General features: G+C 45.2%; 2 protein-coding genes and 2 long non-coding RNA genes across 16 annotated transcripts in view; 2 read left to right on the top strand and 2 right to left on the bottom strand.

Annotated features, from left to right (window-relative positions):
- Window positions 1–807, bottom strand: part of PRDM10 (PR/SET domain 10) — a 38,033-nt gene extending 37,226 nt beyond the window's left edge. For 5 of the 8 annotated variants that reach the window (XM_086766238.1, XM_086766235.1, XM_086766242.1 and 2 more), the window contains exon 1: window positions 601–722. The gene's annotated coding sequence lies outside the window, so the exon portion shown is untranslated. Of the gene's footprint in view, window positions 1–600 lie in introns of all 8 variants that reach the window. The other 3 variants (XM_086766237.1, XM_086766240.1, XM_086766239.1) reach the window with 3 other exon arrangements.
- Window positions 808–2,442: 1,635 nt separating this feature from the next.
- Window positions 2,443–4,771, bottom strand: LOC147597867 (uncharacterized). The gene is made up of 2 exons (XR_015261041.1): window positions 4,737–4,771; window positions 2,443–2,997 (listed from the first exon to the last, which is right to left on the bottom strand). It is a non-coding gene; the product is annotated as an uncharacterized LOC147597867 (long non-coding RNA).
- Window positions 4,772–6,124: 1,353 nt separating this feature from the next.
- Window positions 6,125–13,082, top strand: LOC147597866 (uncharacterized). 2 transcript variants are annotated; one of them, XR_015261044.1, is made up of 4 exons: window positions 6,125–6,273; window positions 6,766–6,906; window positions 8,701–8,795; window positions 12,221–13,082. It is a non-coding gene; the product is annotated as an uncharacterized LOC147597866 (long non-coding RNA). The 2 variants fall into 2 exon arrangements; XR_015261043.1 differs by lacking the exon at window positions 12,221–13,082 and having other exon boundaries at window positions 8,701–8,921.
- A 2,254-nt stretch (window positions 13,083–15,336) lies between these two features.
- Window positions 15,337–18,470, top strand: part of APLP2 (amyloid beta precursor like protein 2) — a 37,402-nt gene continuing 34,268 nt past the window's right edge. For all 5 annotated transcript variants that reach the window (XM_086766390.1, XM_086766389.1, XM_086766388.1 and 2 more), the window contains exon 1: window positions 15,337–15,464. In XM_086766390.1, coding sequence (XP_086622516.1) covers window positions 15,384–15,464 — 81 coding nt within the window. In that variant the 5' untranslated portion in view covers window positions 15,337–15,383. The remainder of the gene's footprint in view (window positions 15,465–18,470) is intronic.

Here is an 18,470-nt window from a genome sequence, read left to right as displayed (position 1 = left end):
GAGAAAGCGCGAGTCGCCATCAGCCCCCCGTGGGGGCGCCCAACAGTCAGTCAGCCCCAACCACTGCGGCCCTGGGGTGGGGGGGGACGGGAGCTGGCGGCAAGAGGAAAGGGGACGGCCCGGCAGCCGAGAGTAGGGGAGCCGGTCTAACCACGGGGAGAGGGAAGCGAGCGGCCCCGAGTTATTGAGGTGGGGTGGTGCCCCCACAGTGCTGGGGAGGGGGACAAGATGGCTCCGGCACCCCCCCGCCATTGAGGTGCCGGGGTCCGGACTGTACCATCCAGAGAGGGGAGGAAACACGGGTTGGGGCAGCCCCTTCTCCCTCTGTCCGGGGCGGGTGGGGGATCCCGGCTGGGGCGGGGAGGGGGGGGAAGCGGACTGTACCTCTCCCGCGGGGGGGGAAGGGGAATGACTGCATCCTGCCCCAACCCCCCCCCCCCACTCGCGGGAGCGAACGGTTTATCCCGTCCCCAGCGCTAAGGAGCCGCCAGCTCCGGGCGCCATCTTGGGTGCGACTAAAACAACAAGTCCAAAACCCCCGGCGGGTCCCCGCAGCGCCCCCGGATCGAGCTTCCCTCCCGGACCGTCCCATCGCGTTACCTGAGGGGGTCTCGTGCGGCTGCCGCGTCCCGACCGCCGCCGCCGGCCCCGCTGCGGCCCCAAACCCCCCCACCTGTCCTCACCTCACAATGGTAGCTGCAGAGCGGGAGGGGGGGCGGCCGCCCGGACCTCATTACCATAATCTGCCTGGCAACCGGCGGCGGCGCCGCACGCTGATTGGCTGAAACGCCTCCGCCCGCGAAGATGGGGCATAAAAATCCTCAAGAAAAGACTCGGAGGCGGCCAGGTCAGGGGGCCGGGGAGCAAGGAGGGGGGGCCCCGATCCACAGGGAAGGGGGGGGGGAGCCCCCCTACCCGGGTCTTTACTCCCCCCATCGGGTCCCCGCGACCAATGAAAGCGCCGCTCTCATCCCCGCTCCGCTCCGCCGGGTGCCTTGCCGCCAATCAGAGCGCGCCTCTCAACGCGGCGCTCCGCCCCCTGCTGGGGGAGGACGTCTGCGTGTGGGGGGGGAAACGCGAGCAGCGCCCCCTGCTGGGAGGGCGGAAGAGGGCGGGGCGCCCCCTGCCGGCGGGGAGGAGCGGTCGCCGAGGGATGTGCAGCTCTTTATTGGGGTGGGGGGCGCCCGCCCCCCCCCACCTTTTACACGGCAGGGAAGGCCGGGTACGCCTCGCTCTCCCCACCCGATAAGGAGGTGAGTCCAAAATCCCTCGCGGGCTCCCAGCCGACGTGCTCCGCAGGCCCCGCCGCCCCCTCTGGCAGCCCCTCGGAGTTACTGGTCCGAAACCGTGTCAAAACCAGCAGCCCAGCGGGTCTCGCTGTCATTTTATTTATAAATTAAAAGCTGAAGCAAAAGCTAGGGTCAGCCTGTGAGGAAATGCCCCCCAAAGCACTCCTCCTGCTCAAAAGGACCCAGATTGGCGCTGGCATTTAAATTTTTTTTCATGCTATACATGTCCAAGGCCTAAATGTCAGCTCAGAGAAGGATAATAATTACTATTGTTTGGAAATTTAACTAATTGGTCATTCCAGTGGGGTTATCGCCGTGTTGTTGTTGTTCTTCTTAAAGAGGTGTTTGTATTACGGTGGCATGGAAAAATACTTCTTTTCTTATTTTTTTTTTTTTTTGCAATTACGCTCAGAAAGCTGTTTGATCCAGTAGTTCAGTAAATATTTCTTAAATAAGACAATCTCTGCATTCAGTACCTTTTAAGTTTATTCCCAATGGCTTCATGAACTGCGCCTCCACAAGGTCTGGCTTTTTAAAGCCTTTTAAATTAAGAGGCACAGGTGTATATTAAATCATCACCTATGGTACTGACCCATCCCTTCCATGAGAAATCAAGAAAAAAAGAGAAATATAGATACAAATTTTCTAACTTGCACTTAGTAACTTAACCTTAAATCATTAGACAAGAAAGAATTTTTAAACTGGAGTGAGCAGAATTAGTTACCCAGTTTGGAGAAGCTCCGGGTTTGGGTTTTTTTCCCCCCCTCCGCAATACTGTGCGACTCCTCTGGGCAGTGTTTTAAATTTGGATTATGAAGGTGAAAGTCAATTTATTCCTCTAGCCTATACAGAGAGTTTCAATTTCATTATACCATGCTGAAACATGGTGATTAACACATAGCACAGCAAAATGCAGAAGACCAAAAGTGCTTTATTTCCCATAAGTCTTAACAGCTATATGTATTATAAAAAAAAAAACAAAACCACACACACAAACCAAAGTAGTTTCAGTGTTGTGTTTTTATTTGGGATTTCTGAGAGTCTCCTGAACATTTTGAAGATTTACTCACTCCAACAAAACAGCGCAGGACCTCAGGGCTGTCCTGCTCTGGTACATGGGTCATGTTCTGGAAGTTATTCCACAGGTTCCCCCCCCCCCGCCCGCCCCCCTTAGCTTGGAAAAACCAAGTCAGTGCAAGCCTACAGTGGATGCAACAAGCTGCCAGATGCAGAAAAAGGCTGCTGGTCTGATCCATCATCTGCAGTATCTGGAACGTGATGTAACGCCTATTGTATTTCTCACATTTCATGGGTTGTTTCTGATGCTCCAGCACAGGCTTTGTTTTTCCAATAGCCTCGTGCTGTCAGAGAGAGAGAGAGAAGCCTTCAACATTGTTTATTTGTTTCTAATCTTCATCCTTCAAATAAGCTACGTAAAATAGTTGTCTGGAAAACAGTGCTGTAACCCTTTGAATCCTCCTTTCCCCCGTCATCTCCTGGGGGGACCAGATCTGTATCGCCATCCCTGCATCACCTCATTTGCGAACGGCAGTTTCAGCACTGCCTCCCCTGCACAGGTCCTGTCTTGCCTGTTCTGTCTCGTTTTTCCGGGCCGCAGCACCATCTCCCACATCCAAGCACGTGTACTCACGTCCTGCTGGTGAGGGCCATCTTCCCCTTCATTTCAGGTTCCACCTGGAAAAGCACACTACAACCCCACTTCATTTCATTTCCTTGCCACTATCTTTTGGACTCAACTTCTCCATCCATTCCCTTCACTGTCCCAAATCTTTGCCTTAAAAACAACCCTCCCACACCTGGACCACTTGTCCCTCAAGTTCCTCACCAGCCCTTCATCTCCTTTCCCACCTCCTAAAGAGCTTTCTTCTGCCTACATCTCTTTGTTTCTGATTTTGTTGGGGTTATTTGATTTTTCTTCATGACATTATCCCATTTTGAGAAGCATGTAGATTAAAACATGACCAAGAAAAATGCTCCAGTGCCATAAACTCATTTCAGATATAGAAGCAGACGATGCCTCGCTGGCCCTGTTGACCTCCTGGACTACATCTGTGCACGCTAAGTAGGTACCTGCGCCTAGATTTCCAAATTCAACTCAGCACAGAATTGGGCTGTGCGTTGCGGTGCTCATCTGCCTTCCCTCGTGCAGCTCGGCAGCCTGCTGTGATTTAAAACAATCTAGAATACGGAAAAAACTAGAGCGCTCTCCACGTTTCTGTGAGAACCTGCTAAATTACAACACGACTGCAGTGTCATTACTTCACATCCTACACAGAGAATATAAAACATGAAGGTAGTGATGTAAGTTTACTGCTTTAGAGCAAGCCAAAATACTGCAAAGGAAATTTTTGACTAAAAAGTTTGGGGGTTAGTGTGATTTGATAGCAGCTACCTAATAATCTTCAGGTTTTAAGTGATTTTTACTTCAAATGAAAGACGTACCACTAGAGAAAACATTTAATCACAAATATTCACTCTTGGCCACCCTTTGGCCTCATCTGTACCCACCCAAATGGCATTGATAGGGAATATAAATATTTTATTATATGCCTTGTATTTTATAAGGAATACAGGCATCAAGCACCATCCTTCTGATGGTGCCTTGAGATCTTTGGGTTTAGGGGAAGACAGAAGTCGACCAAGAGTTCAGCGCTTCACAAGTTTTGATGTAAACTGCCTGCTTGCAAGCTCTTCCAGGGTAAGAAAAATATTTTTTCATTCTTGTGCGCAGCTGCTGCTGTGGAGCCCCGGCCCGTAAGCAAGGCAGCCGGCTGGCCGCGGCACCAGCAGATGCCCTGGCTCACCAAGCGATGGCAAGCTCAGGAGCACCCATGCAGCAGAGTTGTTCTTCGCGTTGCAAGGCTTCTTAGTTATTGGAGCACTTCCCAGAAACCTGCCCCGGACAGATGCAGCTCAGCTTCAAATCCAGGTCAGCTGTTCCTTCATCTGGGATTACCATTGATTTAGCACGTGCATTTCTTCTCTGGGAAAGAAGTTCAACCACCGTTAGCCTTACAGTACTGAAATTACCCAGTTTTGTTGGCTGATTTTTCACTCCAGCTCAGGTGGCACCATTAGCTAGTTCTGGTTACGGAACACCATTGTCATTAGTGGGAAATAATTTGTCTGTCAACTGCAGAGGCTGTTTAGGTTTCCTCTCCATTAAGCAAGCTGGAATGACTCAGGAAACTATTAAAGCTCAGTTTGCTAGAAAGTTGAACAGAAATAGAGTTCTCTATTAAAACCAGTCCTGTATTTAGGCATTATAATGAACTTGTTAGAAAATCATCATCAATATTTACAAGATTTAAAGGATTTTTAAGTTTTCTAGAAAGCTTCCCCATCTCCAGCCCTGGAAAAGAGCTTGGTAATACAACATCCCTTTGATAGCTGTTTTCAAAAAAATAATGATAGAGTCAGTCTTACCCGACTTCTGTTGGGGGAGAAGGGACCTTCAGAGATATTCTTCCTGCTTCTGGATACATTTAGTAGATAAGAAAGAGAAGCAAGATGGAATAAAGTACAATAACTTATGGTAGATGCTTAGACAGCAACCACCTTGAAAGAAATATTTAATAATCTAATTTAATATATGTGCTAACCATACACTCTGTTTATCTAGGCCTTCTATAGAGCAGCAAGAAGTAAAAACCCTACCTAGAAAACCTCAGTATTATTTTTAAGTGTAAATATAAATATCTAGGTGCTCAGTCTTTCTCCTTCCCTGGGATTTATAAGTTTGATTTTCTCATGGATGCAGGAATTGGCAGGGGTGTTTCCATGCCATAAAGTCTTCTCCGTCATAGACACCATGGTACATGACCTTGGGGAGTCCCTAGTTTTTTTCTAGAAGTCTGCATCTGCAAGCTTGTAAAAGTACTCACCAGCTACATTCCCACCCTTTAGCACCTGAAAAATCAACAAGGTTTATCTAGAAACCATAGTCAGGGTCATTTAAGAATCCAGGTCAGCAGGCAAGTTCAAGAGGACAAAGCAGCTCTGAGATCCAGACAGAAGTTAAACCTGCAGGTCAGGATACAAGATGGTGAGGACAATCAGGATTAGACAAAAACCCAGTAATCGCTTACCAAATCCAAAGCCGTGAGGCAGACTCACTATGAGAAATCAGATTAGAAACACATAGCCAGGTACAACTGCTCCTAGGCAGAAGCCCAGCTCCTCTGGAACCAGCCCCATGAGGGATGAGGGCCAGGGCTGGGTTTAAATAGAGCTCAGGACCAGTGGGCGGAGGCCGCAGGTGAAGCTGCTCAGGGTCCGTAACATTTATTAGTGGCCCCAGGGCGCTAGCAGGGTGCTATGTTCCAGCCTGGGTGCTGCAGGTAAAGCTTTGTTCTTCTAATAACTCTGATTTTAGTTACAGTGGTTTGGGTTTTTTTCATAACTTTTGTTTAAGGGACTGTTTTTAATGTGCTGTTTTTATTTTATTTTTTAAACTTTTCCTTGTCTGCATCAAAAAAAGCCCAACATATGTTACAGTTTTGAAGGATGTTGTATGTGTTACTTATTTTTTTTCCTGAGATTTGAGTCTTTACTTACCCTGTTTTCAAGTTTTCTTCTGTAATCTTTTATTATGATAATTGAAATGTTATATCTTTGAAAATAAAAATATTGCTAGAACTTTCCTGGGGGGTTCTGTGCTTTTGTGGTGAAGTAAAAGGAGAAAAAAAAACCAAAACACTTCTCCATGTCTTTGGCACAGGAAACTGCAGTGTCCTGTTTAAGTACCTGACCCTGCAGCAAGAGCAGGCACCTGCAGCGGTGTAGGGCTGTATTGATTTAAATATCATCTTGGATTGCTTTCAAAAATATCTTTTGCAGAACAGTTCTTTGCAGTTGGACGTGTTCTTCAAGAGGATAGCTGTCTCAGTGGGAGAGAAATGTTTGTTTCAGTAACTGATTATTTCAAGGAAGGGATGTCTTGAAGGTAAACTGAGTTTGGAAGGTAAGTATGTTCTACTTATGCTATAGACAGGTATCTGAATGCCTTTGAAAACAAGCGTCTTAAGAAAACAGTGGGTATCAAATGGAGAAAATGTCTAAGAAGTGCCAAGATTTGTCAGTGAGTTCAGTGCTGCTTTATCTTTAAAGCTGACAAAAAGCAAATGCTATCATCTGAGACAGCCACTAAGAGTGAAGCTGCAGCCTCTGCCCTGCTGCAGGTGGCTCCAAATGAAAAACTCCTGCTGCCGGACAGGAAAATCATCAAAATTTGCTGCGCAGAGCTGCCCAGAGCAGGGAGTTCTGGCAAATCCTCCCCTGTGCTTCAGACAAATGACACCGGAGGAGGGATGCAGATACTGTAGACTATGAAAAAATGTGTCAGTCTGCTTCCCCAAAATCTTTCAGTGAGCAGAACATAATACACTCATTTTTATTTTCAGCCAGTCTTGTTTTTAACTCTGTGGGTTTTTTCTTTTTTTTTCTCTCCTTGCAGGAAATAAATCCCCCTTGCCAAAGCTCATGTGATGTTGTTCAGGTGCACCCAAATGTTCTGTATTCCAGGTGCAGCAGGCACCTGGCCAGCCTGACCTGAAACAGAGGTGTGTTCTTCAAAGCAGTGGATTGACACAGTAAGGTGAGAGCATTCTTTCAAACGCGATTATGAAAGCACTTAGCATTTCTCTGTTGTTACGGAATTGTTCAACTGTTGCTTTGAACTCTTGTAACCTCAGCCTGCATACAGTGGAAAAATTCAGGATTTGCTCGCCTGAGCGTGAGGCTACAGTTCACGAGAAAATATTTCTGTGTCCTGTGTCATGTTAGGTTTGCTCTGCCTTGATTTTACGGGGACTTTTCCTGTGGATTTGCTACAAGAGCTTTGCTGTCAGAGCAGAATTGATATTTTCCAGTGCTTCTTGTTCAAGAAAACTTGTCTTTAAAGCTGATACACTGGAGCGGGAGCTCAGGTAGGATCTGGGCTGTAGGTTTTATCAAAGTATCCCAGCACTTCACCCCAGATCTTCAAAATGCTCTGAAACTTGCTGCTTAGTGAGTTTGCTTGAACACTGGAGGACCGTAGTCGTAGCAAGGGCATTTCCTAAAGCAAACTGGAGTTATTTAGATCAAGCCACTTGCCAGCTGCAGACACTTTCAGTTTTTACACTGAAATATCTTTTTTTGCTGCTGTGGTAAGACTGTCTTGCAAGTTATTATTTGCTGAGGTATTTGGGAAGGTGAAAGCCAGGAATACACCTGAGATCGCTAGGTCATTTTATACTTCTCATATCAGTCTGATACAGGTGAATTCATCTCCCTGGTGAGTTCTTTCATCCAGGAATGCCCAAAGAAGTTGAATGAGCCACTTTACATGCTCGTGGTGGTCCTCAAATGCAAAAAGCTGTCATGAAATGTCTCCTGTGTTAGTCTTAGTAATGAATTCCAGAGCCTGGCTCCCCTTCTCTGCCTTCTCCTCACTAATTTGCTGCGGAGCTTCCAGGAAACCTGCTGGTGATGCCTGTTTTCATGTTTTTCCTTCCCCAATCTGGCCGTTACCTAGTTTTATTTTGACACATTCCCTTTCCCTTATAAAGGCTGCAGGAAGTGTAGAAAAATAATTTACAAAATACTCCTTTTTTTTTTTTTTCATATAGAGCAATTACCACACAGCAAAAACCACATTAAAGGTGAAACTAAGACTAAAAGCCAACTCAGTGTTTCTGTAACACCTGCTGGGGGTTTATCTCCTGGTTTTCTTTAACAGCTGCCATGTAGGTTGATAACATAAATACAAAATAAAAATGAAAGAGCTCTCTACCATGCAGAATGCAGGCTTTTTTCACGATGAAATACTCAATAATGAATCACACAATTGTTGGAAAGCTATTGGCAAGCGTTTGAGTCAAAGGCGGAAAAAAAAAGACTTGACGAGCGTGGTATTTTTCCTTCCCTTAATTTAAAGAAACGTTTTCACAATGCAAAAGTCTTTAATGAAGCAAACAACTTGCATAGCCATAAACTCACTCGATTCTGATTTTTTCATTGCTGTACTTCTTGGGTGCTTTTTTGGTCAATTATTTCCTGCCCTGTGCCAGATGCTGCTTTCATTCACAATGAAGTAATAGTCCTTTGTGAGTGATATCACAGTGTTATACCACAGCCTTTCTTGTGACTTCTCAAATTTAACGTACTGAAATACATTCTTTGTTGGTTGTTTGAGGACTTTGAGATCTAGGGTTTGATGGAAGTCGCTCTGTAACAAGAAAAGAGAGGACAGAGCCTGGAGAACTTGGACAGTATGCAATTTGCAGAAAAACATGGGAACAAAAGAAGGGCAAAAAAGAAGTTTGAATATTTGATGTATTCTGTCTCTTCTTGTATAGACAGAGGAAAAAACTTGAAATAAGACTTGTGTAACTTGTTGTTTTTTCAGGTTTTGAGGTGCTGTGGGTATTTAATTGCCGACCTTGCCAAGGGATCTACCCGTGTGCCGGCGCTGGGCTGCTGCAGTCGATGCCGGATCAGCAGGTAGCGTTGGCCAGGGGCAACTGGATTTGGGATCTGCTCCACTTTCACACCACTGCATGTGCTCAGACTCCATGTCCATGCACTAAAGTGTATCCAAATACAAATAATTTCTAGTTCTTCAACTGGATCACAGGGTTAGGCGCTTCTAAATGTAGGCTGGAAACTTTGCTGTTAACTTGTAGAGATGTGATCCGGGAGTTTAATATCAATGACACAGTTCTGTCCTTTGCAGGTACAAGGTTTATTAAAACTGGTGTGCCAGAGTCTGTGTGCATAGAAATGGATTTTTTTCAAAGGGTTACATCAAGGAATATTTTCCAGAAGACAGAACAAATACATGGTGAGTGACTTAAGGCCTGATCCCCCAAGTCTGTGTAAGGTTGTAGGAGCGTGCCTGTGTGTGCACTTGTGTTTAAGCATGAATCGATCTAAGGACATAACGATATAAGCTTATTTTCCCCCCTTAAAAATAAACTGGTAGCTCTGAAAAAGAAAAGTAAGATGGAAGACATTCCTGTTGAAATTGGTTAGTAAATATTGGTTTAAAATCTCTAAGTAGACACTTTTTTTTGGGGAGCTTTTGAGCTTTTCCAGTCAACAAAGGAGCTGGCAAACAGCTTTTCAGGAAGTATGGAAAAGGTCTCCTTAGACCCTTTAACAGAAAGGGGGGGTGATGTTTGTAATACCCGATAGGATATTGATGTATTTAAATGTGCTGATATATGAGATTTAAAAAAAAAGAAAACGTAGTCAAATTTTGCCCTCTGAGACTGCACCAGGTAATGTGTTGAGGAAAAATTTAGCCGAGAGCAGTTTTTAGGGAAACTCTTAAAATGCAGATAAATGAAGATGTCTGGCTGACCAGAAGAATCTGTATTCCTCTGGCAAATGTTTCGTTACTCATCCTGCAATGCTTTCCAAAGTATATTTTTGTATCATCGTTTCCCATTTTAAATTTGGCTCTTAAATCCCAAAAGGGAATTAACTGCCAGCCATTTGCATTTTAAAGGGAAAACTCAAACCTCAATAGAGTGCTCTACTTAAGACTCCTTTTATATAACTTGGCCAGTGAGCTACATCTTGGTAGAGACCTTTAGGGAGTCCACCAAAGGACTGAGACAAGGCAGGAAAACCAAGAAGCCTTGGAATTTGCTTCATAAAATGCAGATTATGCTGGTATGGGTGTGATGCTGTTCTGCGAACTGGGGTTTTCATTACTGTGAGGCAAAATGGCTTTATTGTTGGACGGGAAAAAAGGACCTTCAACCTTTGGCCAACTGGGATGGCTAGAGCACAAGCTACTGTCTCTTCCCCCGGTAGGGAAAAATAGAGGAAAAAAGAAGTTGTAAAATAAAAGGAGCAGCTTTTAATTTGGCCCTTTGCAAGACATGGGAAAGGACCATTGGAAAGTTACAGGAGAAGCGACGTGGGTCCTGTTAAAACAAAGCGCGCTCAGGGGCTGACTCATCTTCTGAGAAAATGTGATTCAGGAGAGGAATTGAGGGGGCTGTTCAGCCCCTCAGGCCATGGGTTTGCAGGTGGAAGCTGTAGGCGGTCCACTCCTTCCCTTGGAGACACTGGGATTCATCTTCTACTCAGGTGTCCCAGTTCCTTTTCAGCTGTGTCCTGCTGTTTGCCTTTATTCAATGGAAACACAACTTCAAATACCTGTGTTAGGACCCTGAAAGCTGTGGAAGTACTGCTACTTTTTTTTTTTGTGGCCCTCTAAAGAGGGTTAATCAGCATGAGACCCCTCAGCTCCTTCCCAAAGCGCGGTCCGGTGATAGGCACCGGAGAGTGAAGCCGCAGATCCCTGTGGTGTGCAACAACCTGGTGCACAACTCCTTTGTCTCCAGGGTGTGCATTTCAAGAAACCAAAAATAAATATTCCTGTGTTGACACAAGAAGAATGACTGGGTGGTTGGGAGCAATGAGGCTTCTAACGATGATTGTAACAGGAAATGTACCTTAGTATTTGTGTAAATAGAATGATGCAAACTGCAGCAGGCTACGCTGATATGAAATTCAAGCGAATAAGAAATGCCCCAGAAAAATAAGCACTTAAAAGTATCAGGGAGCTGACGGAAAAGAGCAGTTCCCAGTAATAAAGCTCTGCTGTATCAGACATGAGATGTCTCCTAGACGTTTTAAAATTCCTTCTGGTCTGTTCCTGTGTCATATGCTCCTTCCTAACACACCTTGCTGCTGGCAAACTGAGTAACTGTGCCAACAAGTGCTGGGGCGGGGTGGGGGGGGGAATAAAAGAGCTTGTTAGCACAGGTTATTCTGTGATGCCTGATGTAACCGGCACTGAATCAGACCTGATTGCAGAGGGAGGGGCAGGGATTTTTTTGTCCTGTTGTTGTTGAATTGCACTTATCTTCAAAGCTGTTGGAAATGATTCGACGTTTATTCAGCAGGACAAGTCCTGAGGTTTTTATATGCGATGTGGTTGGTTGCTGTGCCATTTGTTAAGATGATTTGGCTTTTAATCCACCAGTGAATACTGAATAAAGAATTCAATCATGAATTAGATCTTTTTTTTTGCTTGCCAGTAGTACAAGCCATTTTTATTTTCAATTTCAAGTTTCTTTTACAGTACAGGGCAAAAATAAATGAGTGGAAAGAAGCTAAAATTGTTCCTCTCAAGCAACTCTCCTGCATCAATGCTTAATCCTTCTATTAGGTGTGATATCATTAATCATTCCGCTGTAATATTTGACACAGACATTCGTGGGACAAATTCAGATCTAATGAAAGCTGCAATAATACTGACTCACGTGGAACAGCAGCTAATTGTAATGTATTTGAATTTTCATCTTTCGTGAAAGATCTCTGTAAAATGAAGAACCTTTCACGCTGCTGAAATGAGACTGGCAAGCAGGTGAGGGGAGCGGAAAGAAACACTGTCCAAGGACAAGAGGAGAAATCTCAGCATCTTCATGAGCCAATGTCTGTGGAAAATATGCTCAGCTGTGGGTGAGACTTTTTAATTGTGGGGTTTTTTCCTCTTATTTGGTTTCCCTACCGCTTTCCTAGGCCTTGAATCCTACAGATGTGCAAATCTATCCCAAAAAGGATTGCTTGTGTCTTTCAGACACTGCATTTGTCTTGGGTAGTCATCTTTGGCTAAGCAAATCCCTTTACCCTAGAAAATGACAGGAGATCATGGACTTAGCGTATTTTCTGGATGCTAAGATTCACATGTGGGCTACTGAAGGAGCCACGTTCTTGTTGTGCTAGCCTTAAGCATTCTTGATGGATGCGTTTTTCCTTTCCCCATGCAGTGCTGATGTGTCACCAAGAGTTAAGGATTCATTTCAGTAGATTTTTTTTCCTCCCTTCCCTGCCGAACCCTTTTAAAGATGTCCTTGAGTAGAAACAGAAAGGCGTCTTGTCCTAACTCTTTGTCGCTTCCTTTTCAGATTCCTGCCTTTCAAGGCCTAGAAGGTCTCTGCTTCTTTTCTGTTGCCCTCTTTCTGTGGAACATCTTTGTCCTCTGCTGAAACCAGTTTCTTCAGTGGTTTCCTTCATTCATCTCACTGCTGCTGGACTTTCTACACCTTCTCTGCTGCCTGTTGTCCTTTGAGTTACAGATGGAAGACTGAGGTGCAAAACTGCAGCAACCCTAGACTTCTACGAAGAAATCTTGCAGCCAAATACAGATGTCCAATTCCACAGCAGCTTGGCAACTTTCTGATGTTATTTATGGGTTTCGGAGAAGTATTATTTCCCAAAGGCACTTACATAGCTGGATGTTGGATCAAATTTTAGTTGACTAATAAGTTTTTCATGGCTGTGTGCCCCTCCTACAGCCCTGTTAACAGACAGAGGTCTTGTCCTAACGCTTGTGATGAGTTGCGACAGTTAACTGTGTATCGTTCGCGCAAGGTGGGTGCTATATTTTTTTCTAGAAGCACTGTTTGATATTTCTTAGATTGCAGAATTGTGCTGGAGTAAGGAGCTCTCTTTACTCAAGCCCACCACGTGCCATAGTCATTTTCTAAATTCATGTTGCGTTCTGCCTCCCAAAACCAAGACTGACTGAACTCTACCTCTGCAACCCCTAACGTGCCCATATCTGTCATGGAGAGCTAGTATGAATGATATGATCCCCCATTTCAATCAAGTTTTTAATTAAAAAGAGCCGCATAACATTACCATTCCCAGGCTAGATCAATTCCATGCTTTAATTTGCTTTTTTTTTTCCAGCTGCTAGAACTGTATTTGCGTTTTGTTGGAGTTTTTTCTCAAATCTCCCTTCTTCTGCCACCCACCAGCCGCATGAATTCCGTTGCATTCAGAGCTCTTGATGAGCACCAAGGAAAGAACAAGATCTGGTGGCTTACATTTATTTTTTTTTTCCCTAGGCACTGTTTTTTTCCTGGGGAGGACTGATGTCTATATTTTCCCCCAAAATCAAGTCTTCACATACCCTAAATCAACAAGCCCCTTTTTTTTTTCCTTTTTCCAGTTTTTTCACCATTCTCTAAATGCATTAGCATACAGAGGGGTTGTGACATTAATTAGCGCTCACCAAGCACTATGTAAATATTAAAAGTATATTAATTTCTATGGCGCTCAAAATGCTGTATAAATTCAGCCTCGAATGAAAGCCCCCATCCAAAGATTTATAAAGAGCTTGTACTTTTTGGCCTGGGGAGAAAAAAATACCACCTTTTTTCTTTTTTTTTTTTTAAGAAAAGGGAAAAGCTTAAGTCAATTTCCTGTTATTTACTCATTTATTCATATTGCACAATAAAATATTTAGATTATAATGTTATCTGTTTTCAAGATGAACTTAACTCCATTTTCCAATGGAATTTAGCCAGGCTGAAAAGAAAATTATATGCCAGAGGACTGCAGTAAAAGAGATTTAAGGGTTTTCAAATATTATAAAAAAGAGACTATGATAAGTGACTAGTGGACCAGTCAGCTGTTTTAATTAAAACCGGGCTGCTTATTGATCTATTGTACAGATTTATCCCCAGCTGCAACATTGCAGCAATATTCCCTTCAACCGTTTTCAGAAAATAGCGCTCGTAAGAGACGCTAAAGAACACAGAAGTTGAGAATGGAAATGCTTTATAACGATGCGACATTTTGTACAAAGATTTTGTTTCTACCCCACGTTAAGCACCTTATGGATTTTCTTACAAAAATTAAAGTAAATATATCGAATCTATAGGATATTAATTTTCTGACATAATTCAAATGAGTTTGCTGATTGTTATTGCTTTAAAAAAAAAACAAGAGAAGTCTAAAATATATCCATTTATATCAGATTTTTTTAAAATGTCATGTTTAAAAATGTTTTTGCCACTGAAAGCCATGGGAGCTTCAGTGGTTGCATCTTCAAGGTGGGCATTTCTCAGCCTGGAATTGAAGTACTTTCTTATTGCATAACAAAATAAAATACTAAAAAATATTAAAATTAAATGTTTTGCACTAGTATGGAAAGGCTACCATATCAGAAGATGTGCTTGGTAGCTCTGCTTGTTCCTGAAGGGCTCAATTATTTTTTTTTAAATTTATTTTTATAAGCAATGTGGTGAAATTGGTTTTAAAGCCAGAAATGTGTCCTTAAGTAAAGGCACTGGCTGTGGCAGAACAGAGAGAAACTGGTGGCGTGGCTGTTTCACACCGAGTGATGGGCAGACTGGAGAAGGTGATGATGATGATCATTTGTGCCTGTTTAATTAAAGTTTAATTAAAGTTTACAGAGAGCTTTGCCATGTTTACAGAAGTTGGCAGCACACGTGCCATCATCTCTTCCAGGTATTGCTTGGCACGTACCTACCCTCAGTGTCGGTGGCAGGATGGAGCAACCAGTGATTATTATTTAATAGCTGTATTTTAAGAGGAAAAAATAAGAAAAAGGACAACTGCAGTGTTTTTAATTGCAAAACAAGAAGGGCTCGGAGCTTGCTGGTAGCACCAGGGGTCAAGGGTTTTGAGAAATTAGGGATAAATGTAAAGACTTTTATTTTTAGACTGGGAATCCTAATTGTTTTATTATTATGGGAGGAAATGGTCTCTTTTTTTTTTTTAATTTTTGACCTCAGGAAACCCCCTCCTCATCCCAGTGCTGGGGAGAAGCAGTGAGGCTGCAGGACTCTTATTCTCAAAACCCCTCCATGGCCCTTAAGCTCCTCGATGTAAGGCATTTCACGCGGGCATAATTTTTATAGCAGCCTAAAAATGAACAAGGGGTGAAAAATCCCCCCAGGCCGCCGCCTCCCCTCAGCGCCTGCCTTCGGCTTCGGCCGCCATTTCCCGGCGGGGCGAGAAAGGAGGCGCTAGCTCCCCGTGGGCGGGGCAGCTCACCCCGTGCCGCCTCCTATTGGCTGTCAGCGGGGAAAGGAGGCGTGGCTGGCTCACCCAGTCGTCCTTACTCACCCCGACGTGGGGGCGGGCTTCCTGAACCGCGCGGCCATTGGCCGCCAGCCGGGGCCCGCGCGACGTCACTCCCCCGCCTCCCCGCCATTGGCGGTGCGGCGGGGCGGGGCGGGGCTTCGCGAGGCGGTTCCCGTCGCGGCGCCGGGGCCGCAGTAGCGCTTGGGCGGCGGACGAGGACGGGTGGCGGCGATGGGTTCGGCGCTGCGCTTCCCCCTCCTGCTCCTCCTGGGGCTCGCCGGCCCCGCGGCCGCGCTCGCCGGCTACATCGAGGTGGGTAAGGGCCGCGTTTCGGCCCGGCGGGCGGCTCCGCGCCGCCGCCTTTCCCTCTCCGGCCCCGCTCCGAGCGGGCTCCCCCCGGGGGACGGAGGGAGCCGGGCGTTGGCCGGCGGCGGCTGGAGGTGGAGGGGAGGCCGCGGGGGCGGGGGGCTTTTCTCGCCGTTTTAGCGGGGTGTTTTACCCCCCAGCGGGCGGCGAGTTGGGGGTTCGTGTCTTCCCCCTCCGTGTTTTCAGGAAAGCGGCCAGAAACCGCAGTTTGTTTTTTTTTTTTATGCGGCCAAAGATCGCATGGCTCAGCTTCGTTTCACCGGCATGCTCGGGGTTTTTTGTTTTTTTTTTTTTTTTTTTTTTCTTTTTTTTTTTCCTCCCCTTCTCGCTGAGAAGTGACCTCCGCATTCTTGGCGCGGTGGCAAGAGCTGTGAGCCTCAGATTGCTCTAGAAGCTTAGGAGAGTATTAGAGGGCAATTCCGTCGAGAAAAGCCGGGGTTAAACGGATCCGTTTGCTCGCCGTCCCCTCGGGAGATGCCAAATAAACCTTCGGGTTTGAGCTCTTAACCTTGTATTTCGGAGGGATGCTTCAGCCAAGCGTAAAGGTGTGCGATTAATGTGGAAATGGCTTAAATGCGTCATTCACATCTACGTATATAAACATATACATCCACGTGTATGCACAAGAACACGTATTACATTCCTGTCTTTATATATGGAAGTAATCGGAGGGGAAAATTCAAACTTTATCCCTAAAAAATAAAAACTTCGTGTGATCTACCTATCTAAGCGACAAGATGGATAGCAAAAAAAAAAAAAAAAAAAAAATCTCGGCGATTTAACAACTTGAACCTATCAATCAGGGTGAAACAGCAAAACAAAGGGCAGAGTGCGTGCTGAGCTTCCAACGCGACCCGTGAGTAAGAGTTTTAATAATCTGCGCCTGGACGTTGTTTGGAAATGCAGGGCGGCCCGGTGTGGGCTGTGGGTTGGGTAGGGATGGCTGAAGAGCGGGCTTGCGGCTGCTCGATTTGAGGGTTTGCAGTGGAATTTAACCATTTAACCATTTAACCATCTCCCTCAGTGCGAGGCAAAAAGCCGAAGCTGTCAGCTGGCGGGTATTACTAACCAGCAGTAAGCACGATTCTTTCATATTTTTAATCTGTCTTGTGCGAAATTAGTCTAGTCGATGACTTTTGCTTATTCAGCTGCTATTGAGGAACAGTATTTCACCTCCTTTGTACCGGTCTTTCTGTTAAATTTCTATAAATCAATGGAAGTGGCGATAATTTTCTTTGGGAAAAACTATGTTGCAGGAAAGATAAGGTATGACTTGGTAGGACTACTCTGAGAGAGTCCGGCTCGGGTCAAGAGCAGGTTAGTTGGCGTTGCTTTGGTGGTAGGGGGCTGTCCTGGCTGCTCCGCTGTGGCCGTGTTAAATCTGATCCCCTTTGGAAACTCCTCCGGCTCTAGGTCACTTCCTCTGTCATATCGGAGACAATTTTGGCCTCTGTGCACATCTCTCCTGGAAGCTGCTGCTGCTGTAGCTCTGTGCTGCAAAATGCCAGCTTGGAAATCAAACCTAGCTGTGAATTTTTATCCCCAAGCCTTGTGTCCGTCTGAAGAGGCAGATCCCAGGATTTGCGAAGGGTTTGGCCCAGGGAGGAGCGCAGCGGGGGTCACGCCTCGGCACCCCGGGAGGAGCTGGCGACTCCGGAGAACGGAGGTGTTGACCTCTTTGAGAAGGATTAAAATGAAACCGTTTCTGCCTCGTTCTTTTTTCAGCGGATCGCGAGGGGGTTGGATTCAGAGGCTGAGGGTTCGCTCCTAACTGGCCTTCGCCAACGGGGATGGGTGCTAGCGTGGGGTTACGTCGGCGCACCAGGCTGTCCTCGCTGCCTCCTCCATCCCTTCAGCCCTTCCTGCAGCAGAATTTGCGACAGCCGCCTTCATCTGCCGACACAAAATGTCAACTGTCACATTTTAATGCTTATTTTTCCTGCCTCCTCTCCCGTTGCCTTGTCCCTGGGGGACTGCGGCTCTTGTCTCTTTTATTTCTGCCAGATTTTTTTTTTTCAAGAATAGCATCTCTCCTAGAGTTTAGGAAGCGAAATGGTTACTGTTCTTGATTTTTATACTGTGATCAGTACTGGATGCCATCAGGTAATGTGATGAAAAAATTGCAGGTGATTGATTATTAAAGAATAAAGATAACGTTTAAAAGTCTGCTGGGTTTAAGGAAAATGTGTAGCAATGTCTGCAATTATTAGTTTAGCTGGACTGGCACGGTCCCATTAGGTGGATTTTCTTTCTCTTGATTATCTTCCCTACCAGTCCCTGTCCCTAGAACACCCGGTAATCTTCTTATCATCGACTGCAATTTGTTTTTTTTCTTTCTCTCCTGCACAGAGGAAGGGGAGTGGCAGATTTTTTTTTTTTTTTTTTTTAAGTATTGGTATGTGAAGGTTTGAATAGGGCGTTCCCCAGGGCTTGTCCTGGGTGACAGTCAGTCTCCCTTTCAGACCGATGGCAGATAACCTCTGACAGTCTTCCCAGCGAATTTGAACAGAAGAGCTTAGAGAAATCATTGATACCCAGCAATTAATGTTTTTCTTTCCCTGCCTGTCCTAGGGCGATGTCTGGATTCAGTGACTACTGAGTTTTGCCTGTAAAGTCCCTGAGAACTTCCGATAGGAAAAAGAAAACTAGATGGCAACTAGAAAAAGAAAATAAATCTATTCTAATTCGATCTGTATTCTGAGGATAAACTACTTCTGCTGGGCCCTCCAGACCTTTAAAGATGCAGAGTTCCTTTTTTATCACTTGACCTTTTTGTATAATCAAATCTGAGGCAATGCAGGCTCGATATTGCTTTTTTTTTTTTTAATCACATTTGGTTTTAGTGGGTTTTTCCCACTTCTATCTTACGCTTACGCCTGTTACCTGTCTGTTTCAAATCACCGGGACTCAGGGCGAGAAAAACCAAGGGTTTTACAGCAGAATCGTGCGTTT

The sequence above is a fragment of the Chlamydotis macqueenii genome, chromosome 24 (genome assembly GCF_036417535.1).
Source record: "Chlamydotis macqueenii isolate bChlMac1 chromosome 24, bChlMac1.mat, whole genome shotgun sequence".
Taxonomy (NCBI): domain Eukaryota; kingdom Metazoa; phylum Chordata; class Aves; order Otidiformes; family Otididae; genus Chlamydotis; species Chlamydotis macqueenii.
The sequence above is the reverse complement of the archived record's forward strand: the minus strand, read 5'-3'. Positions and strand labels throughout refer to the sequence as shown.